General features: G+C 42.2%; 1 protein-coding gene across 1 annotated transcript in view; it reads right to left on the bottom strand.

The window, feature by feature from the left end:
• Window positions 1-24631, bottom strand: part of NIPBL (NIPBL cohesin loading factor) — a 289092-nt gene that overhangs the window by 155114 nt on the left and 109347 nt on the right. The window contains exons 2-5 of the mRNA XM_065405961.1: window positions 19347-19488; window positions 17044-17209; window positions 14982-15112; window positions 725-824 (exon numbers count right to left, since the gene is read on the bottom strand). Coding sequence (XP_065262033.1) covers window positions 725-824; window positions 14982-15112; window positions 17044-17209; window positions 19347-19410 — 461 coding nt within the window. The 5' untranslated portion in view covers window positions 19411-19488. The remainder of the gene's footprint in view (window positions 1-724; window positions 825-14981; window positions 15113-17043; window positions 17210-19346; window positions 19489-24631) is intronic.

The following is a 24631-nucleotide window of genomic DNA, read 5'->3' as shown; positions in this document are numbered from 1 at the left end:
ACTCTGTTTGTTAGTTGTAAACCAAGGGTGTCAAGCATACAGCCCACATGCTGAACCCTTTCCCATCCAGCCCCATTCAAAATTAACAAAGCTATCCAGACTGCAGCTGCCTTTCTTGATACAGCTCAGAGGAGCTAGTGTAGGCAGAGTTGAGAAAGAAGCTTATGTCTGACTGGCCACAGGTACCTGAACCCGTCCTCTTCTCAGCAGTCCTTTGTACAGCTGCTCTCACAATGCCCCACAGTACAGGCTTAAATAAGAAGTCCTTCCTGTCCCCTTTACTTCAGTTCTGATGCTGCTGCCAAACCTGCAGGAGTGGGTCCCTTATCTCTCCCCCACTTCTGTCCCAGTCCCTCCTGCCACCACTGCCAACCTCCCATTATAGAAGTGTGGGAGAGAAGCCTCCAGAGGAGGATTCCCAAATTGAGGCAGAAAATAGAAAATTCACCAAAAATTGGTGAGGGGGTGATACAGGAATGCACGGAGAGATGAATTAATTAACAAAGGATAGGAGGTTTCATAAATGCATTTACCCTCTTAAAAGTCTACATTTAAATGCCATATTTAACTGTGCTAGCTAAAGAGGCTCACTCTGTGGTTGGACAAGAATACAGTGTTTGCCTCCTGGCAGTGAAATTTTAATTCCGACCCACAGACTAAGAACAAATTTGACCACCACTGCAGAATGGGTTTGACCCCTCCCCAAGTATAGACACTATATTACCTGGAAGGGCTATGTGAGATAGTGGTTTGTTGATAATTGGAAGATGCAGGACTACCATGCATGGAATTCTGAGAAAGTTTGTACTGTGGCATCATCATTCCTGTTTAAAAAAAAAAATCAATGTTACCATATGTATACATTGTACATTTTCAACTCTTAGGTTTTTCTTGAGGAACTACTTTTTATAGGAATTTAAAGGGTACACCCATCATATTAATATCCTGTACTTACAATTAAATTAGAAAAAACATTTATACACTCAGCTCCATCTAACATGTATATTTCATATTTATGATACATACTAATAAATGTATGTATTAGATTATATACAAAATTCACTTAAGAAGCAGATCTATATCAGGAATGCATTTCAAAGGTAGTTTCTTATATTTATTAATTTTTTCCCATCTCTCCTATTCCTGTAGGCAAATACAGACAATGATAACTCTTTGTATTTTATAATAGGGACCTGGATTACACACCACAGTTGAGTCAAACAGTAAAATAATTAATCTGTAATTAAACAATACTTCTTACAATAGCAAGAAAAACACTTCTAAGCTATTAAATTGGGTGGGAGGATTGGGTTGGTATGACGGGTTTAAAGCCAAATTAAAAAGAAATTATTGTTCTCCAACAGTATTTCCCAAATGACAGCACAGATAAATATGGCTTTACAGCAATACCCATGAAAATGAACTACTAATAAACCAGTGGCCTGTAACACACATCCAGACACAATATTGTTTTTTTCCCCAGTACATTTATGAGGGTTTTTGTGCTTTCCAGTAAGCATCATACAATCATTTTTTAAAGAACCAGTCAAATACTGCATACAGCCATGCAGTAATTAAAAAAAACCTTGAACAAGAATAAATTGCAATAGCCCCCAGGGAAAAACACACTATCCACAAAGGAATCAATTCCAAAATACAGTAAGAGCTGTTTTATCTGGCATGTTGGGAGAATGGGGGGTGCTGGAAGTGAAAAATGCCAGTTAACTAAGAAGGTCCTGGATTGAGGTCCATATCTCTTGGGAAAGACCACCACTGCTTCTAGGTCCCTATCTTGTTAAGGACATATGAGTCTTTGATCTTGAGGTGAATAGGTCTAAGCTCAGCAATCTGAAGACTTGGGTGACCCAATGACTCTCACACTCAGGAACTATTCACCCTGGATCTCTCTCCATCCTGCTAAGCCAGGCCATTATAATACGCACCATCTGATATGTAGGGTCCAAAGTATATGCTGGCTTCCTTGTGAAGAGTTCAAAACTTAGTTCCCTCTTGTCTGTTCACATATCCCATTGTTGTAGCCTTGCCCGTCATGACTAGTACAGACACGTTCTGCAGGTCTATCTAGATAGATAGGTCCATCAATGGCTATTAGCCAGGATGGGCAAGGATGCAAAACCATGCTCTGAAGCGTCCCTAGGCTGTGTGTGCCAGAAGCAGGAAATGGGCGACAGGGGATTGGCAACTTGATGATTACCTGTTCTGTTCATTCCCTTTGAAACCCCTGGCATTGGCCACCGTCAGAAGACAGGATACTGGGTTGGATGGACAATTGATCTGAACCAGTATGGCCATTGTTATGTTCTTAGAAGTGAAGTATGATGGCCCTAATTGCTTCAAGTTCCACCACTTTATATGTTTTTGCTGTCCATTGGGTCCATGTGTCCTGTGTTATCTGACCCTTTAAAAACAAGTCCCAAAACTGAGCAAGCTTGAAATTGGTTGTAACTGCCATTCAACCAAACTACAACATTAGGTGGCCTGAAATGAACCTATGGAATGGGTCCACCAGTGCAACAACTGGAGCATAGAGAGTGGAACCTCTTCCTTGTATCTAAAGTTGGACAAAACTGAAGACTCAGGAAGCAGGATTCTTTGTACTGACTTCACATGGAAACATTGCCATTGAAGAGTTTCCACACACAGTATTATTATGCTCTTGTAGTTGCATTCGGGCTCTTACTGATGCCACGGGTGCAACTGACAGCTGTTGAATTAGGTCCAGAATATTTTCTTGTTTCTCATTGGAAAGGAGAACCTTGTCTTTGGGTTACTATTGTATTATGTCCAGAATTACTCACAGGTGTTACTGCCAGATCATACTTCTCCATGTTCGCCACAAACTCATGCTCCTCTAGGAAGATTACAATTGATTTTGTGACTTTTATGCCCCTTAAGAAGGGCTCTGATTAGAAGGTGATGCCATTTGCAAGAGACAGTCAAAATTCTCTCATCCAGTGTTCATATTATGATGGGGGAGGGAGGGGAGTAATCAGATAACACTGTCACGCCTAGTTTTTACAAGTTAGTTTTCTCTGTGCATAAGCACTTTTTTTTTTTTTTTTTTTTTTTTAAAGAAATGTTGTATTTTTACCACCTTTTAGGGGAGCTGTTGCAGGTAGCAGGGTAGTTTGCTCTCTCTGCTTTAATCTCTCTAGAGACAATTCTTGGAGTAGAGTTGCTGCCTGGGAATAGGGCATTGGTATTTTGGCTAAGATTCCTGAAAGTGGTGATTCCCTGCTTGCTGTTTGACCATCTCTGTTTAGGGACTGGTGTATGTATTGTAAATAAAACCAGTTATACTAAGAAAATTTCTAGACTCTGCATCACTGATTTCTCCTCTAATCTTTCCATCCAGCAATTATATCAAGAACTGAGGAAGGACCTAAAACAGGGCCTGGAGGCCTGGCAAGATTACCAGTCTGAATCAAGATTTCTCCTGCCATAGTAAATGAACCTGCAAGGCCCAGAAATCTGCTACTGCTCAGCACAGGTCCTACACTGCTATGGCTATGCTGAGGTTCCCTCCAGTTTTGACACTGGAGCAAACTTAACTGATGTTCAAACTGGTTTGTATTTTTTGGTAAGTTTATTCAATGTAGACAAGACACATGAAAGACATTCAGGTGATCTCTTTGCAACTCAAATCCTTGCATCCACCACTAGACTATCTACTTTCAACTAATGTGGGGAGCGAATGGGCAGCCCTGTGAAGTTGCACCCTGCAAAAGAAGTGAAAAGGAGACAGAGATGTGAGAGCTGTGCTAACTATAAAAGCCACATTTATGAATTTCAGAAGATGCACTTCCGGTAAGAGTTACAAGTACTGCAGGGGGAAGAAGGACCAGGATACCTATTCACTTTCCCAGTAAAGAGAGAGTTCTAGAACTGAGCTGCCTTGTCTTTTTTTTTTAATGCATCTATGCTAGAAAAATTAATAGGCATATTACAGTAGTAGCCCATAATGGTACAACTGCCACTCTGCAACTTTAACTGAACAAGTTTAATGATATAGTGGCAAATGCCTAAATTCTATCTATATCAGTGCTATATCAATACAACTGCATCACTGATGGCAATAACTGAAGTAAAGGTACAAATATTTCTTGTATAGATAAATCCTGTTCCCACTCCTCCCTCTTCTCTTATTCAGCAGGGAAGAGAGCTGATAATCCTGTTGGAATGCAGCAGTTATTACCTACACCTGGTAGGTGTGAAGTTCTGCATTCCAAGCAGATTAACAGTTTAACTAGCTGAGAGTTGGAGTGAAAGTCTCTCTAATTGCACTGAAGAAGTTTGAGAAATGTATACCATTTTACTATAGAGGCATTTTCACTATATTCAGTAATATGGGATAAAAAATCCTCGACTCCCACTAAGCTTGTGTAATTGGGCTTTATGTGGTTGTCTTGTAAAAGTGCTGGTGGAGGTGACAAACTGCATTGTCCAGCTGAGGGGTACATGGACTGCAGTTCACTGTCCCTGCTTCATTCCAGGGGAGGGAAGGGAGGAGAAGAGGAGGGAGTAGAGGGCGCAGGGATGCAGGAGGGGGGATGGGTGTCAGTGATAGGAACCCCCAAAAGTGACCATTCAGACCATACTAATATCAGGAAGACAACTATAGCATGAAAGGCCTTTCAGAGGCCACCATTTATGCAGTTTTCATTCTATATATAAAAACAAAAGAGTTGGCAAGTCAAATATTAAACCTATAATAAGCAAACAGAAAACTGACACGGTATACATTTTTAAGTAGAGAATGATTATTTTAGAATTTACAAGTAAATCCATTAGTTTATGAATTAATTGAAAACTTAATTTGTAATTTCTTTGACCTGAATGACTTATTACAGAACACACAGACTTGTCAACCTTTGAATATAAATTAATTTTGAAATTAGGTTGAATTAAAACTAAACTAATGGCTTTTTCAATCCACTGTTATGATTATAAAGGCTACAGGTAACCAAGTAGAGCTCAGATAACTCTTTGCCACTGTGACAGAGAAAGTTCAATCAATTACTATCCTTCCTCTATAGCAATTATGAATGCAACAATTGTATTGGGTGTAATGAGTCCAAAGGAGTCTGAACATGTGAGAGCTCTCACTGGTAGATTACCTGGCCCACCTGTCACTGCTCTTTAAAGGTTCTCTTGCCACACATGTTTGGGCATGTGTACTTGAAAGGCTATGGCATTAAGGCCTCTGCTCCAATGTGCATGAGTCAGCACTGCTGTGGAAACAGAGGGAGGAATGCCCTCTGTTAAAGCACAGAGACAGTGCTACTAGGGGACTGACTTTCCCCCATCTCTCTACAAATTGCTAGTCACACTCACACAACCTCCTAAAGTAATAAGTCAATTGCAAATTAACAGCCAGCTTCAGTTAGCTTCTACAGCTCTGGTGATCCAAAGCAGCTATAAACCCAACTTTAATTGGCTAATACTCTCTGGTTACTTTGCACTGAACTGGTATGCGAGTAAATCTCCCCTTAATATTAAAATAAAAAAAAATAAGGTTGAGACTATGCATCTTTAAATTATTATGAAGATCACATGGTAGCATTCCCTTTGAGTTTCTTGTTTAGTGTTTGTGTATGAGTTTTTATTAAAAAAAAAAATAAAAAAAAAATAGTTACCCACCTTTTTCATTAACTGTTGTTCTTTGAGATGTGTTGCTCATGTCCATTCCATTCTAGGTGTGCGTGCACCCACGTGCGTGGTTGTCAGAGATTTTTGCCTTAGTGGCATCCATAGGCCAGCTGTGATGCCGCCTTGAGTGCCGCGCTCATACGTCAGTATATCAGGCACCGCCGGCCCTACGCCTTCCCAGTTCCTTCTTGCTGACAACTCCAACAGGGGGGCAGGAGGGAAGGTAATGGATTGGACATGAGCAACACAGCTCACAGAACAACAGTTATGAAAAAGATGGGTAACCGTTTTTTCTTCTTAGAGTTCATGCTTAAGTTGATTACATTCTAAGTGACTCACAAGCAGTATCGATGGAGGCAGGCTCGTAGTTCACGGTCTTGCAACTTGCAGCACTGCTCTGCCAAAGCCAGAGTCATCTCGAGCTTGCTGGGTCAGCAAATAATGAGATGCGAACATGTGGACAGACAACCAGGTAGCGGCCCTACAGATCTCTTGGATTGGTACCTGTGCCAGGAAGACCACTGACGACGCTTGTGCCCTAGTCGAGTGTGCTTTCACAATTGCCGGCGGAGGCACTTTCGCCAACTCATAGCAGTAGCGGATGCAGGTTGTGATCAGGACGAAATCCTCTGAGCAGATACTGGGCAACCCTTCATTCTGTCTGCCACCACAACGAACAACTGCGTTGACTTACGGAATGGCGTTGTTCTATCTATGTAGAAGGCCAGCACCCTCCTGACGTCCAGGGTGTGTAGCCTGTGCTCCTCATCTGACGCACAAGGCTTTGGAAAGAAGACGGGCAAGTATATGTCCTGGCCAGTATGAAACTGGGAAACGACCTTGGGCAGAAACGCTGGGTGCAGTTCAGCTGGACCCTTATCCCTGCAGAAGACCGTACAGGGTGGCTCCGAAGTAAGCCCCCTGATCTCGGACACCCTACAGGCTGACGTTATCGCGACGACAGCACAAGAATCAAGTCGGGGGGGTGGGGAGGGCACGGACTGAAGATATCCCAGACGTGGGAGTAGAGATGCTCCCGACCTTTCTAAAACCATGTCGTCATGTTGTGAGTGAAGATCGACCTGCCTTGGAATGGAGGATGGAAAGCCAAGACAGTGGCAAGATGGACCTTGATCGATGACAGGGACAAACCTTGCAGTCTGAGATGCAACAGATAATCCAGGATCTCCCGCAGCGGGGCCTGCTCAACCAGAATATGCCATTCTGAGGCCCAACATGTGAATCTATTCCATTTGGTCAGGTAAATCGCTCTGGTGAAGGGTTTCCTGCTACCCAGCAAGACCGGCTGGACACGGGCCGAGCATGCCTGTTTATCTGCGCTTAACCATGCAGTAGCCAAGCTGTCAAGTGCAGTACCACAAGGTTTGGATGCAAAAAGCCGCCGTGGTTCTGTGACAGCAGATCCAGCAGGAGGGCAGCTGCAGTGGGGCGGCTACCGAAAGGCTCAGCAATGCGCCAAACCAGTGCTGGCTATTATGATCATTTTCACCCTATTTTGCCAGTGGCGCTGGTGGGAAAGCATAGATCGATGACCACGGAATGAGAAAGGCATCTGACAGGGAGCGCCCATCCATTCCTCAGATTGAACAAAACATGCATTTTCTGTTCTGCCTGGACATGAACAGCTCCACCCAGGGGGTCCCCATCTCTGGAAGATTATACTGACCACCTCCGGATGGAGCGGCCACCCAAGGCGAGAGGAGAAAGTCCTGCTGAGGTGATCCGCCAGGAGGTTCCTGGTTCCAGGCAGGTGCGTGGCTATCAGATGAATGGCATGCCGCACACAAAAATCCCAAAGGCGGTGAGCTTCTTGACGAAGGGCCGAAGACCTGGCACCTCCCTGACTGTTGATATAACACATCACATCACGACAGTGTTGTCCCTCAGGACCTGCAACCACCTTGCCCTTCAGGTGGGGCAAGAACGCCTGGCAGGCCAGGCGAACTGCTCTGAGCTCCCTGATGTTGATATGGAGGTCCATATTGTCCCACAACCAGCGGTCCTGGGTGCTCAGCTCGCCCAGGTGGGCTCCCCAGCCCAGGTCCAAAGCACTGGAGACCAGGGTCCACGATGGGGATGGGGTCGTGATAGGGACTCCCTCCATCACCAACTCAGTGTCCAACCACCAATCCAGGGATGACCCGATGTGGTCCGGCACCATGACTATCCGATCTAGGTCATGCCTGTTGGGAATGTAGACCGACGCCAGCCACGCTTGCTCCATCTCCAGCCCCTGCAGAGCACGGCTGACCACATATGTACACACGGCCATATGGACCAACAGCTGCAGGCAGGCCTGAGCTGTGGTGAGTGGGTGGTTCTTTACATGGGAGATCAGGTCCGACATGGCCTGAAAGCGTACTTCTGGAAAGAAGGCTCTGGCTCACATGGAGTCGAGAACTGCCCCAATGAAGCCAGGAGCTGCGCCTCATAACCTCCGCCGATGCGACCATCCTAGCTGCCGAGTCCACACTGTCCCACGCCATTTGGAAGGAGCACCTAGACACCACGGTGCCATTGGCCACTAGGGTGCAGAATTCACGGGCCAAACTCTGAGGAAGGGACTCTTTGAACTTATGGAGGGAGTCCCATAAATTAAAATTCTATTTGCCCAAGAGGGCCTCATGGTTCGACACCCGGAACTGCAGGCTGGCAGTGGAATAAATTTTTCTCCCCAAAAGGTCCAATCTTTTGGCCTCTATTTTTGGGAGTTGAGCTGGTGTGCCCCTGCTTGTCTTTTTTGTTGGCCATAGAGACAACCAGCGAGCCTGGAGATGGGTGGATATAAAAGTACTCGAACCCTTTGGCTGGGACAAAGTACTTCTTTTCGGCCCTTTTGGAGGTGGGAGGGATGGAAGACGGGGTTTGCCAGAAGGCCTTGGCAATTTTGAGGACCCCGTCATGCACTGGTAGTGCAACATGGACCAGAGTAAAGGCTGAGAGGACGTTGAACAAGGTGTCTGCCTGTTTGGCCATCTCCTGCACCTCTAGGCCCAAGTTCTCGGCCACCCATTGAAGCAGGGTCTGGTGTTCTTTAAAGTCATCAGGCGGGCTGGCCCTTGAGGGTCCCGCGACCGCCTTGTCCGGGGATGAAGATGACGACTGTACCACTGGGGGAAGCCCTGGGGCATCATCCCCCATGGGGGAGGGAGGGAGGTTTAGGGGAGCAACTTGTTGCTCTGAGGCCGTAGCAGATGAGCGGTGCAAAGGGGGAATCGTCATGACCGGAACACCCCATGCGCTCCAATAAGGCCACTGTGCTGGCCACTAGCCATGCTGACAAGGTGGCACCATCGATGTAGACATGGCCTCGGGAGCCTAACTGCGCCGATGGAGTCTGGGCGAGGGGCTGAACTGCCCTTCCATGCTGGAGGAATCCCCTTCCGGTGACCACGGTGGGACCATCAATGCTTGTGTCTGCCTGCTCACCGTCGAAGACCAGTGCCTGGAATGAGAGGATCAGTGCCAGTATTGAGGGGACCAGTGCCAGGGCAACCGGAGTTGTGATGGGGAGCGCTCTGACGGGGCAGGCGAGCAAGATCTGCACCGAAAGGACGGCTGGCGGGAGGGCGAACGGCTGCCAGTAGTACGGAGACTGACGCCTCCCCCTAGGCGATCCGTGTTGAGACAGAGGGGACCGCGATTGCGGTAACAGTGACCAAGGGTGATTCCCAGAGGATCTGGGCTGTGATTCCAGAATCTGTGGCGCGGAGGAGAAGAGCACTGCCTTGTCTCGGGGGATCAGCGGCACTCCACTGCCCCGAGGGGTCTTAGCAGTTCGCGTGCCCTCATAGGGCACCTTTGCAGTTTCCTGCGGTGTGGGCGGAAGCCTCTGGCTCTCTTGGCGCCAGGGAAGCTTGGGAAGGCATCGATGCCATCAGGAGTTTGAGTCCCCTGCTGCTCCCGGGAGTTAGTGGCGGATCCTTTAAGGGGCTAAAGCCCCATCTGGGGAGGCACGTACATGTGGGTCCTTTGCCTGATGTGCGATGGCCCTTCTTGCCCGGTGCTGGGGACTGTGCTTCGTTTTCTTTTTGGGTACCAGCCATGGGAAGTGGTGCCAGGCGGAGCCCAGTGCCAGGGGTGTGCTGCGCACCAAGGCCGAGATATTAGGTGAGTCTTGGCAGGATGGCTTGCAAGCTGGACGAAGGGCAGCCTCCATGAGGAGAGCCTGCAAACAAATATCCTGCTCTTTCTGGGTCCTGGGTTGAAAAAGTTTACAAATACGACCCTTGTCCTTCACATGTGATTCCCCCAAGCACTTGAGGCAGCTGCTGTGGGGGTCACTTACAGGCATAGGCCTGTTATAGTCCGTGCATGGCTTAAGCCCCAGAGACTGGGGCATGCCCCTTCTGGGGCGAAGTGGGACTAACTTCTAACTACACTTAACAACTACTTAACACTACTATATACAAACTATTTACAAGGCCCTAAGGCTTGAAGTTAGAGGAAATGAAACCGCTAGCCCTTGCTATGCAAGGAAAGGCACTCTGACCAACCACCATAGGCGGTAAGAAGGAACAGGGAGGGTGTAGAGCCGGCGTCGCCTGATATACCAACACATGAGCATGGCACTCAAGGGGGCGCTACAACTGGCCCTACGGATACCGCTAAGGCTAAAATCTCTGACGACCACACGTGGGCGCACACACACCTAGAATGGAATCGACATGAGCAAACATACAAAGAAGAACCAAGGGCATGCAAAGAAAAAGCTATGCTAAAATGGAGATGCTGTTGACAGTATGTTTCAGTAATTATCTCCAAACTATGCATTATAAACCCAGATTTGAGTTAAGGTGAAACTTAAAAGAAATCTTAAAAGAAATCTAAATATTTTAATTTATAGAAATGCACAGTTAAGGAATACAAAACAACCATAATGCTGCCCTCTACTGACACCATGGGGGATAGAGGAAAATGTGCAAAAAAATCTAGTGTGAAGTCACAAACACTGAAATGTCAATCATAGTTTTATTGTTATTACATTGCATTACTAAAAGATGGAGTTAAATCTTAGATGTACATTTTTAGATCTAAAAATATTTGAATTTCTTTTAAGTTTAACCTTAACATTGAGATTCTTGGGTTTGCTATGCTTGGTTTGTGGAGAATCTACTACACCACTTAAAAAAAAAAAAAAATCTTGCAAACCTTTCCTGAACATATAAGCTCACTGAATAGTCAGAATGTAGTAATGGAAAGGAGAATAATTGCTTATTATGAATGTGAAATTAGCTATTTAAAATGAGAAGAAATCAACCCTGAGGAACCTTGTTAGTCCACACTCTAGAGTTAGACTCAACGAAGGAGTGGCCTCATGAAACTATACAGAATTTTTATCATGGTGTGTTGAAATACTCTACAGTAGAATTTTTCATGTTGCCCTTTGTACAGAAGTTGGACTACAAACAGACTGTGTGGTGATGTGATTCAGTTTGTTCATATACCTTGTTAACAGTAAATATCTCTGAAAAACCTATGACATAAACCAGAAATAATGGAGTACATCAGGGGTTCTCAACCTCTCTCTCTCTAAGGCCCCCCTTGACATGCTATAAAAACTCCAGGGTCCAGCAGGGGTGGGGAGAGGAGATTGGGGAGTGGGTGGGGGTGGGGAGAGGTGTGGAGCTGCTCCCGAGACTGCCGTGATCTTGTGCTGCACTTTGGGAGGGGTGGGGGGAAATACCTCTATGTCCCCAACTCTGCCCATGGGCTCAGGGCTTCTGCCCCACAGGGAGCACCAGGGCTCGAGGCTCCGGGATTCAGCCCTGCGCCTCCCGGCTTCAGCCCCGTGAGGGGTGCTGGGGATCTGGGCTTCAGCCGTGGGGCAGAGTTGGGGACATAGAGGTATTGAAAGGGCTTGCGGTCCCCCAGGGGGCAGCGGACCCCCGGTTGAGAACCGCTGGAGTACATCACCAAAATTTGTTTGCAAAATGGCTAAAGAGCTACAACGAAGGGGTAAATAAATAATCCACATTTGAGCTCAGACAACTGCAGCTACCAAAAGCCTAAATACTAGCTGAATGCCATACAAACTTTGGCAATCCCTAAAAATCTATTTAGCTACATACTGTCAACTGAACATCACTACTGTATCACTTAATATCAGGAAATGCCAACTCCCTTGTGATAAAAGACTAAATCTGTCTACATATTAAATTTCCTTTTTAGAATTATTAAAATCGTAAGTAAAAAGAAATCCTCCAGCCCTAATTTCTAACTTGAACTCTTATTCTTACAACTAATACTGTTTGTAGATTTCAAAGTCTATGGAATGCCACTTGTGCACTTTACTGTATCTATTAGAATCCAACACGTAAGATGGACAGTGCGACACTGGCATACCAGGTGTCAACTCATGCCAAGGCCTCAGGCCTCACTGAACACAGACAAAAACATAACTGGAAACCAGTCTGTCTTACCTGTGTATTAGTATTGTTAAGATAAATATTAGAGCTGTAAGAATGTCTTTGGTGTTCAGACATTATGATTAGTGTAGGATGCCGCATATACAGATCTCACTTATAACCTCTATCATGCATGGTATAAAGTTATGAGCATTTACATTGTAAACCTCTGTAATTGTGTAACTCAACAAACAGGAAAAGCAACATTAATTAAGGTGAAGTGCTCATCCTGCACAGAAGATGGCCCACTGAAGGCAAATGAGGAACTGTGTAGCATCAAAGGGCAGAGACCTTGTTGACTACATTCCTCACTCCCTCCAGGAAGAGGAGACCTGCTTGGATTCTGGGGTGAAGGGATAAAAATCCCTGACAAAGAGAAACTGGGATCTTTATACTGTCTGGACTCTGAGGGGCTTGGCATGGGGCACCCCTGAAGAATGTACAGAGCTGCTTATTTTAGAAGCTTATATTACCTTTTTAAATATAAAACTGTAACTCATGTGTGTGTGTGTATATGTTTCCTGTTTTAATCTTGTGAATAACTCATTTCTTTTCTTAGTTAATAAATCTTTAGTTAGTATATTACAGTATTGGCTACAAGCATTGTCTTTGGTTTATGATAGGAGTACAATTGACCTGGAATAAGTGACTGGTGCTTTGGGACTCGGAGTAACCTGAATATTGTTGTCCATCTACCACATAGTCCAAGTGGCAAGATAGACTGGAATGCCCAAGGGGTCTGTCTGTGACTCCATGGTAAGACTGTTATAGTTCTTTAGAAGTTCACATTTTTTATTAGGTTGATGAAATCTAATTATAGAACATACAACAAGTTTGGGGTTTCTGCCCTGTTTTTTGACAGTCGTCCCTGAGGCTGCCAGTCATAGGCATGAGCCATTCCAGACAGCGTGATGTACAGTATCCTAGTTTATTCAGTGAAGACCCGGTTTTCTGGGGGCACCTGCTGCCCTGACATATTGTACTAAAACACATGTTTTTGTCCCAGTTTCAATATAATTGTTTAACTGCCTGACTGGCATTCTTCCATCAGCTGGCTTCACCAACCTTATATTAATAACTCAAGTTTCTACCACCTCTGGAGATTTGAAAAGGCATAAAGAGGAGAATGACACCCAATGAGAGTTGGGTGTCTAACTCCACTTGTGCCTTGTCAATTTCTCTACTGAATTGTCTGTGCAAAAGAGTGTAATATTCTAGCTTACAAACCTTTCTCCATCATAAAGGAAAAGCCCTAGCTGATCTTGTCCCAACTCTCATTAGTAACTTCATCAGAGAGTTCAGAGAGTTGTATGAGACTTTCTAATGTCCACCTACTCTGATTCTTTGGTGGGAGGGGAGGGTTGTGTGTGTTTTAATTAACAGTATGCTTCCACAAACTTAAATTTTTTTAAATCTGGCACCAAGTAGTTTAAAGTTACAATAGCAACCCAACTGTGTCCAGATCAGATTAGAAAGTTGTTGTCTTCTTATTTAAAATGTTTTTCATTATACAGGCAACAATTTCACTCAAGATGTAGGTTGTTAGATGGATAATTTCACGGATTAAAACTACCCCAAGAAGAAACACTTCTCAAGTGTTCCAGATTTGTAGGACATAATCAAATCTCGGGGTAGTTATTCCCAATTATCTATCCACTAGGCCATTGTTTCCTATTTCATGCCAATTATGTTTTCAGGATCATTCAAATGAACAAAGCTGAGTAGAAGTGGCTTGGTTCTCTTTTAGGCCTGCTATCTGCTACTTGCATTCCAATTCGTCCGTGTTGACCACTTCAATATGGTCATGCTTTGCCTCATATCCCAAAGTCTTTTCTATAGTACCTGGTTCCTCTCAAAATTTTGCTCTCTTCTCCAGCTCTTCCCTCTGGCTACACACTTATGATTCAATGTTTGCTTACATGCCATGCACATTGAAGTTTGTATAAATTAAGATTAAACTTTTGTGATGGTTTAAGCATGCCACATTCTTCCCCTCTGATCCCCTGAAATATTTTACATTGCTAAATTAATTGTAACTCCTCCTTCCAAGTTTTATATTTTGTATGGAGCTGTTACCAATATCTTCCTTCCCTAATAATTTTTTTAAATGCCATCAGTTTTTAAGTGAGTTTCTTAAGAATGACTGTCCTTGCTTCACAAAAGGCGTCTCCCCTTGCAATTTGATTCAACAGTGAAGTATAACTTTTCCCTCAAAATCTGCAAAAACTTCATCAGCTCATTTCCTCCTTTGCAAAATTCTTGGCCAGGGACAAATTAACTTAGATTCAAAACAGCTACTCAGTTCATGACAGCAGAAAGTTTTATCACTTTCCATATATTTTTGTGTATTAGATATAAACCATTCCCACAATTCCTCAAACAGATTTCTCCCCAGGGTCCTGCCCCATGAGCAATTGGGAGGTCACCAGGGCGAGGAAGCAAGGGTCTCAGTTAACCCATGTCCCAGCCATTTGAGGTGCTGACAGCCGCCACTGCAACAACATTTGGAATAGCTGCAGTTCATGTTAACAATCTCACGGGTGCATTAGCACCTTACACTGGTATGATAAGACAAATGTAAGAAAAGAGCCAAAGATAAATTCAAAGCCATTAAAAACAACAACAACAAAGCAAATCCCTCCCCCAAACAAAATCCCACTACTCTGGAGGAAACTAACTTTATTTTTGCCAAATTCCCATTAGATTTCTAGTGTCCCTGCTTATCCCCAAGGAGTAACCAAGATACACAGCATCCTGACATTACCCAAAGGTAAAACACAAAGGTCAGAATTTGTCATATTTGTGATCCACGTACATTTGTGAGGACTTTACCTTTTTTTTTTTAAAATGTATAAAATGTAATTAGTAGAAACATATCCTCACCACTTTGTACCCCGTATCTGTTTTGCATGCTTTTCTCCCTGAAAACATTAGGATTCCTTGCCAGGACAGCCTGCAGCAAGACTGGTATATCTCCCTCTGGATCATCGCTGCCAAGGTTATCTTTCAATTCTCTGGGATTGAAGAGATAAGCAAACAAAAAAAAGTGAATGTTTTCAAAATATCAGAGGCTACAGGTTAAAGCCACAGACCTGCTCAACAATAAATAGAAAGAAGTCTAAAATGTTGTCCCTCTGCATCTCAATTTGAGTTTCTTATTCCTTTTTTCAGCAGAATGGAGGGAAAGTATTTGTATCTGTCTTCATATTAATAATTTCTCCACTATTACCAGTTAAACTAATGATAAAACTTCCCATATTCACTCAGAACCTCCTCTTCTCCATCGCAGAACAATGCACTAATGGCAAAGCCACCAAGAAAGTGTCATTTTAAGGGTACACTATTAATAAGAAGACAAACCTTATTTCTATCACACTCGGGTTTGAGCTAACAATTTAAGCATGCTTCCTGTTTAATCAGGGAATTGCCAAATCCTTGACAGGACAGGATTGTCTGTCACCCACCCATGGGAATTACAGGATTTTCTTTAAGATGTTCCTATGTTTACACTCCCTCCCCCCAGGCTTGGGGGCTTTTTTTAAATATTGGTTTATCTTGGGGAATTGGCTTCACAGTCAACCATAGTAAATTACTAGAACATTTGGAGAGCAGTCTAGGAGGCAAAGCCCCGAAGACAAGCCAATTCACGAGACGCAAAAAAAGCTCAGGAAGCATACTTGACAAACAGCTTGAAAATTCTGAGTACAGGAGCCAATCAAAGCAGATGAGTTATAAGAGCCAGAGTAGAAACATAAGCATATTCATAGCAGTGTTAGAGAAATAAATATGTAGCGATTATGCAAATTCCTGTACAATCATTGACTAATAATGGATGCGGGCCAGAGTACAGGAATGTTACAGGGTGTCTGATTCCTATAAACAAAGCAGGTCCAGATACTTTGTCCCAATACAGGTGCTCCGTTTGTCCAATTAAGTGGAGGGTAGGGGGCAGTACCTGGGGCTATAAAGGATCAGGAGCAGGTCCTTGAAAGAAGCTGGAGGAGGTCCCGAGGGAAAGGCTCAAAGCAGGAGAACAGCAGAGGGTTTTACTGGCTGGCCTTCCCAAGCTGGAGAGCCAGGGCCAGAGGGCTGAAGGCACAAGAGCATCAGAGGGAGTTGCCTGCTTACTTCCAAACTGGAGCCAAGGGCCAGAGAGGAGTGAAGGCAGGGAAGCGGCAGAGGGGCTTACCCATTAGCCTGTCTGAGATGAGAATGGAATAAGGGGAGTGATGGATGCTCCCTTGGTGAGGATGAACTCCCAGCAAGAGACCATGGGGGCTCCCACTGGGAAGAGTAGAGTCACACACCAGTTGGAAGGGCTTAGGTAGATGTCCTGACAGGACAGGACAGGACAGGACTGAAGAAAAGTGGTGGTGGAAGATGCTGGAGTGTCGTATGTGCCATGTCAATGCATTAGCTGGTGGGGGATTTTAAGGACCATATGCAGTGGGGGGTTATAAATGGACTATGTTTTAGGACTTTTATTATGGATTATTTGCGTGATATTTTTGAAATAAACAGGTCCCAAGGAAGAGCATAACTGAAGCAAGAAACAACTTAGCAGCCCGAGAGGGAAACTGGGATAGTAAACCTGGCATTGGGGCACCCGGGGATATGGGGAAGTTGACGACAAGAGATATGAAAAAGCAGTATACAAATGATACACCCACAACCTATAAAATTGCAAGTAACAACATATCTGGAGGAAAATATACAGTTATTAATATGTAATTGTCCAGTAACCTTGCACTTTGATTAGCTAAAACTATTTAATGTTGTTCTAATACAAATTGGTACTGCAGTACACAAACTTGACAAAGTACTTGCATATTTTCAATTTTAATAAATAAAACCACTTCTTATACCTATGTTTTCTCATTTTAATCTCACAAAGAATAAACAAGTTATTCTGATACTTTGGTGTGAAGAAATACAAAGTACATACATGTGATCTGTTGACACCTGGTTGAGGCTGTGTACAAGTTGTGAAACCAGATTTTCATCCCTGCAGGCCAGAAGGCAGTTTACCTCTTCTGCTATCCGTCCATTAAAGAGCAGGCTTTTTGTAGTTGTAGCAGGTAAAGGTGATGGAAGAGGCAGCTGGTTCAAAACTGCATTAGAAGAAAAAAGTAACTCAAATTATTCCACTGAAAATTAGCCAAGAGACCTGCATCAGTTTATTCTCTAGCATCCTTAAAAAAGAAACATAGTAAGTTTGAAACAAATTGAAGATCTCTGAGTTTCTCCTTAGATCAAGAAAATCTGGAATCGTATTTTAAACCAAAAAATTGAATTTGGTCAACTCCACAGATTGTATTATGGGATTATTTTAAATTAAAGACATCATATGATAATGCTTTCTTTTTCCAAAAAAATATTTTCTAATAAATCAGAAAACACAATAATTAATATACTAGAACAATTTAGCCTTGGAGTTGAATAAACTATTAAAAAGGGAGAATAAAGAAAAAACAATACTATTGCACATAATTCAGTGATTGTGTACAGCCTTTGCTTAAAATTTCTTGTTTCATCTGCAAGTTGCAGTGGTATGGCTCAAGTGTTCAATGTCACTTGTTTCCAAGATGAACGGATCTAAAAATCAACGTGATTTGAGGAAATCTTGATTTAAATAAACTATGTTAATCTTGTTTTGCATTTCTACTTGTTATTTTCCTAAAGGACCGTTCCATGTCACTGATTGATACAACCATTAAAACATGTTAATTTGCAATTAAATGTAGTCTTTGAACTAAATTTGGTACTTTTTGTTAACCAGAAGGATATGGTATATCTATACAGAATTATTTCTGCAATTATATATCTTAACATATCTTTATTCAGATTTTTAATTTTTACATATTTTAGGTTAATAAGAAATGTATTCATCTTTTTCTATCAAATTAATTTTTACTCATGATTTTGCATCAAGCTGGTTTTGGATGGAAATTTGAATTCCATCAAAAATGTACAAAAACAGTATTTTAAAATGGGTTTTTTAATCTTAAATACACTGACTACATTAAAAAAAGATTATCAAAACGTATTTTCCATTTAAAATAAACTCATTTTTAAACAGTATCTAGTCACCATGTTCTTCAAGTTATTAGAATTAATGGACCTCATCCTCTCCCACCTCGTTTTTATTCATATATGGAAGAGGAAAAATAAGCTTTCCTGCTTTTTAATTTCCAATTGGTGTCTCAACTTTGAACAAACTAGACCAAATGAAGAAAATATTCTGTCTGCATGTGCAGAAAAGGATACTGCCATCAGAAGTTGGTTTAGCACTTCAACAAACTCTGGTTCCAGGTGGTGAGCCAGTGACTTCCACAGTTCAGTTGTTTGACTTTCTGTAAAACTTCAACAGCAAACATGTACTGCTTGAATGGTTCACCTCCAGCCCTGAAATTTATTATGATTGGCATGACTGATAGATGATTATTACATGTTCATGTCATAGCAGCATCTTCCAGTTCAGTAGTTGGGCAGCTATACTCTGGCACTTTCTCTGTTGAGAATACTGGCAAGAAAATGAGGTAGGGTGAATTTTGATCCATCTGCTTCTTCACAGCATTCAATTTAACTCTGCTATTGGATATTTCCTTCTGCGGTGTTCCTTGGAATTTCTTTCCAAATTTCAACAGCCTCAGCAACAGAGCAGCTATTTTTTGCACTTTGTCCAAAGCTATGGAAATAGGTTTCAAAATATTCAGCATAGCTTCCATGTTTCTCTTTAGTCCAATGTTGACTACTTGGGCTGTGATAGTCCATCTATTTTGTCATGATATTCTTCTCAAATTGCCAGTTTTTAATTAACAGCTCAAAATAATCAACCACTGAATTCCATCATTCATCTTTGGGGAGAATTAGTTTTGATCCTCTGTCTCTTCAGTGAAGTTGAAGCAAAACAATTGTTACAGAAGCTTTTCATAATTTCAACAACATTTTCCATTATTGTTAGAGTATTTAAATCTTTGGCTAAAAGATATAACAAATGGATGCAGTGCTCATTTGATGTAAGTTTCAAGTTCACTTCATTATCCTTCTATAGGATTTCTTCTCATCTCAATTTCTGCATATCACTTCTAATTTATTTAAAAATTTTACTATAGTAAGTTTAGGCCTTAACATAGTTTATCATAATTTCAAATTTAATTTTAAACACATTTAGGTTTTAAAAGGAACAAAATACTGAACAAAGATGTAGAAAAAGTATGACAAAAAACTAAATATAAAAGTACTTACGGTCTGTGAGACTAGCAATCCCTGCAAGAGTAGTGATGGGAACATGAGGCATATCCCCATTCATCCTGAAGCTCTGGGATGGGTGCCTACACAGATATTTTAGTTCAGGTGCCAGCTATCATTTCTTTCCATCTCCCAAGCACTACAAAAAGCAAACAAAAACCAAATAAAAAAAAATTCAATTTGCTTAAAGCTACTTGGAATTCAAAAGGATTACAAAGTTACAATGAAGCATGAACAGTTTATATCATCCTTAGTGCACTTTTCTATTCACAGAGAACAACTTTATTAATAAACAGTAAAGCAATACTGGTATAAAGGGTAGGAAACCACAAATGAATCTCATCAATACTGGGTTGAACAATTAACATGTGAGCTTATTCAAATGACAGAACAGTGATCAAAAAGGCATGCTTCTCCTAAGGATTTTATTACAAAGGAAAATGTTGCTCAATTTATACACTAGCAAGCAAAATGTTAACATTTCATTCACTGATATTCTTTTAAGTATCAAACATTTGATGCATAAAAATTGTTATACCTGATCTTGTGAACAAATGACCTAAAATGACTGTAATTGAAAGATTAATGAAAAAAAATCTGTTCACTTTGCACTTGACATCACTTTATGCCTAGTTAATTTCAGTATTTACCCTGTATAGTCAGTTTCTAATTTGTGGGGACCTTCCAGACAATAATAGGGTAAAGCAACATTACAAAACAGGAAAGTGTGATGTTTAACTACTAAAGTTAGCAGGGGAACCAAGGGCATATATAGCACCTTAATCTAATTACAAATGAAAAGTTCTAAACATTGTTCTGCTAATGCACATATTCTCTTTCAGTCGAAAACTTCTCCTTAGAAGATCTGTGGTAATGTCTAAGGAACTTCTATACAATTATATATGGTAACATTAGGAGGATAGCTCAATGGATTAGTAAAATCTTTCACTTCCAGGTCACTGCCTCAAATCTAATTCAGATTGGTAAATACTGAAAGTTATCATCTGAATGCTGATTGGAGCCTTACATGAAATGAGTTAGTTGTCACAGATGAGGTTGTAGAAAGGTGTCCACTAGTTGGAAATAAAACAAAAAACCCAAAACCATCACTCCGGACATCTCTTGACAATCTAAGCATAGACCCCAAAGATTCACTGGGAATGGAAAGTGAGCCAACCTCATAGCTCTAGAGATGGTTCCTTCAGATCTGGGTTGAGGCATTTTGCAGGATGCAGAGGGAAGCTTGCACACTCTGTCTCTCTCTCTCTGCGTATTTTATAAATTAATAGAAACCATCTTCAGAGATATCAATCCAGCACTAAAGAACACTAATCCAGTTTACACTTAAAGAAACATTGTTAAACTGTTTATCACACAGTGAATTCTTTATAACAGCAGCAACCCTAAGCATTCAAGTTTGTCAATATTTACATATAAACCACCCCAAAAACAGAACCTGCAACTGGATGTTACAATCTGGATTAAACAGTCTGTTTTGAAATGTAGCTCTCCAATGAAAAGTAATTATATAAAAGTGGCACCTTCTTACTCACATGTACCCAGTCACATCTGCTTGTTTCAGGCCTAGTCTATACAGTTTTTATACTGGTATAACTGTTTCAGTTAGGGCTGTGATTTTTTTTTTTTTCCAACTGAAATAGTTATACTAGTACAAACCCTAGTGTAAATACAATTATATCTGTATAAAGGTGTCTTATAGTGATATATCTTATTCCCTTTCCTGTACAGGAATAAATTATACCAATATAGGCACCTTTATACCAGTCTAGCTGTAACCATAGTAGGGATATTATTTCACTTTAACTATAGCGGTATAGTTAAAGCAGTACAACTTTTGTTTAGATCAGTCCTTACTAACTACATCAGTGGTTCTCAAACTTTTGTACTGGTGATCTCTTTCACATAGCAAGCCTCTGAGTGTGACCTCCCTCCCCCTTAAAAACTAAACACTTTCTTATATATTTAACACCATTATAAATGCTAGAGGCAAAGCGGGGTTTGGGATGGACGCTGACAGCTCGTGAAACCCCACATAACCTCATGACCCACTAAGGGATCCCAACCCCCAGTTTGAGAACCCTTGAACTAAATAACTAAATCAGGGGGTAGCCGTGTTTGTCTGTATCCACAAAGACAACAAGGAGTCCGGTGGCACCTTAAAGACTAACAGATTTATTTGGGCATAAGCTTTCATGGGTAAAAAACCCACTTCTTCAGGTGCTTGGAGTGAAAATTACAGATGCAGGCATTACTATACTGACACATGAAGAGAAGGGAGAGAACTAAATGGTTCTCGATGGTTCATGCATACTAGCTACACAGAGCCATCATAGTTATGACAGGGGGAGTTGGAGTCTACTCCTCTTATAACAGAATTGTCTGAGTTCCAAGGAGTTACAACTTTACAATTCCACTAAAGACAAGGGCATAAACTGGATACATTAGAAGAACAGATTCCAGCTTGACTCTCAGATCTCAGGTTGAGTTGAAGGACTTGCAATTAGAAAATAAACAATCTTTTTATGGGTAAATTGAATACATCTGATTTGGAGTCAATATGAGATAAATATAGAATCCAAAGCAGCAATTTTTAGTCACGTCTCAGAGTAGAAATTCACTTAAATTTATACGCTAATTTCTTTGGTGTGTTTGTTTAATGTAAAAATACTTTTAGAGTTACCAAATGAGTGTCAGGACAGAAGTGATTTTGCAAATTGTAAAACTTCTGCTTTTTGATACATCTGTAAAACCCCTTAATTATAAATTAAATTAATTATTCAAGACATTACTTAATAGGACCATCGGGTTTTTAAAGGTTCCCTGCCAAGAATTTTATTAAAAACTGGCATTCTGGACTTTTCTAGTTCTTTATGATGTAGAAAAAGCAGCCTAGAAAAGATTGGGGTTTTTTTACTGATGGTTTTATACTCATCAAGAATGTCAACTCTGGTTTGTCCTAGTTTTGCTGGAAGAATTCTAAGAGGTGTCTGGAATGTTTATTGGGAACATGCTGAATAGTTTAACTAAGACTTCTACTTATACAAATGTTATTCAATTACTGACATTTTTTAACAAGTGTTTATAAAAACAAAAATAACATTTAAAAAAGTGACTAAATCCCTTTCCCTCTCAACTGCTCAAATATAACTTTGACTCTTGCAATGCCGCCATATCACTAGTTCTCTAGAGCAGCGGCGGGCAAACTTTTTGGCCGGAGGGCTGCACCGGGTTTTGTAAATTGTATGGAGGGCCGGTTAGGGGAGGGGGTCGTGCCCCCCCTCCCCCGGGACTCCTGCCCCATCCAACCCCGTTACCTGACGGCTCCTCTGGGACCCCTGCCCCATCCACACACCCCTGCTCCCTGTCCCCTGACTGCCCCCAGACTCCCGTCGCCCCATTGAATCACTCCTCTCATTCCTGACGGCCCCCCCGGGACCCCCGCCCCATCCAACCATCCCTTCAGCAGGGGAAGGGCTGGGGCTAGCCTCCTGGGCCAGGAGCTCAGGGGCTGGGCAGGACGGTCCCGCGGGCCGGATGTGGCCTGCGGGCCATAGTTTTCCCACCCCTGCTCTAGAGTCTTCAAGTTAACAAGATCTGAATTTCTAATTTAAAAAAAAAAAAAAAAAAAAAAAGCAAAAAGGTCCCTTTCCCCAACCCTTGAACATTTGAGGCCTTCTCCTGTATTGTAAAAGAGCACAAGACAATTATTAAAACTCTGCAGGTGCCGAAAGCTGCATCATCTCTAGCGTGCTGTGTGATGACATAGTGAGAGGTGAATGTATGCACTGAGGACCAAGTAGCTACCCTACAGATTTCCTGTATCAGGACCTAGGCCAGGAATGCAGCTGACAAGGCCTGTGCCCTTGTGGAATGAGCCTTAAGAGGCAGGGCTGGGACCTTGGCCAGCTCATAACATGTGCGGATACAGGCCGTGATCCAGGAAGATAATCTTTGAGATGAGACCGGGAGTCTTTTCATGCGGTCTACCACTGCCAAAAACAGCCAGTTCAACCTACTGAACGGCTTTGTGAGATCAATGTAGAATGCTAACACCCGCTGAACATCCAATGAGTGCAGCCTTTGCTCTTGGGTATTGTTGTGTGGCTTGGGATAGAAAACAGGTAGAAAAATGTCTTGGCTAATATGGAATTGTGACATTACCTTAGGGGGAAAGGCCGGGTGAGGTCTGAGTTGCACCTTGTCCTTGTGGAAGACCGTGTAGGGTGGGTCAGAGGTAAGGGCCTTTAACTCCGACACCCTCCTGGCTGATGTGATGGCGACCAGGAAGGCTAACTTCCATGACACACAAAGAATGAGGAGAAAAAATAGCAAGAAAAGTAGACGCTAATCTTACCTGCCCTTCACAGTCATCACTTAGGGAGAGAGGTTGGAAAAAAAGGTGGAAGGAGGGTTACCCGATATTTACTAATCAAGTCTGATACAAAGATTGGAGCTTTCCATCAAGATACAGGAAGAAGTCCCTCCCTGGTGAGAAGCACAACATATGAGCTCCCTTACAGTGGTTGGGAGAGAAGAGTGTGCCTTGGGTTTCTCAACAGAACCCATATTGCAAGACCCCATATTTTGCATCAGCTTCTAGCTCAAGGGTAGGCAACCTATGGCATGCGTGCCAAAGGCGGCGCGCGAGCTGATTTTCAGTGGCACTCACACTGCCCGGGTGCTGGCCACCGGTCTGGGGCCTCTGCATTTTAATTTAATTTTAAATGAAGCTTCCTAAACATTTTAAAAACCGTACTTACTTTACATACAACAATAGTTTAGTTATATATTATAGACTTATAGAAAGAGGCCTTCTAAAAACATTAAAATGTATTACTGGCACGCGAAACCTTAAATTAGAGTGAATAAATGAAGACTCGGCACACCACTTCTGAAAGGTTGCTGACCCCTGTTCTAGCTTGTTGTCACATGGCAATTTTCCAAGTCCCAATTACATTATATGTAAAGGGAATGCAATGAATACTATATAAAATTCCACTCATTTGAATACATCTTTGTTTACTTGGATAACTATGACCTATTGCATGTCTCCTATTAGGAAAAGAACACTGGGATTTTAAAACCACCACAAACAACAAATTTTTAAAATGTTTCTTGTAAAATAATTATTAAAACAGAATGAAATGTATAAATTTTATGTGGTCTATTGAAGATGTTCAAAATATGATTTGCATGGCTTTTATTACAGTTTGGAAACCTTTTTTCGTGTACTTTATATACACATAAGCCTGCCCATCTCC

The sequence above is a fragment of the Emys orbicularis genome, chromosome 6 (assembly GCF_028017835.1).
Source record: "Emys orbicularis isolate rEmyOrb1 chromosome 6, rEmyOrb1.hap1, whole genome shotgun sequence".
In the NCBI taxonomy this organism is placed as follows: Eukaryota; Metazoa; Chordata; order Testudines; family Emydidae; genus Emys; species Emys orbicularis.
This window is presented reverse-complemented; position numbering and strand designations above follow the sequence as displayed.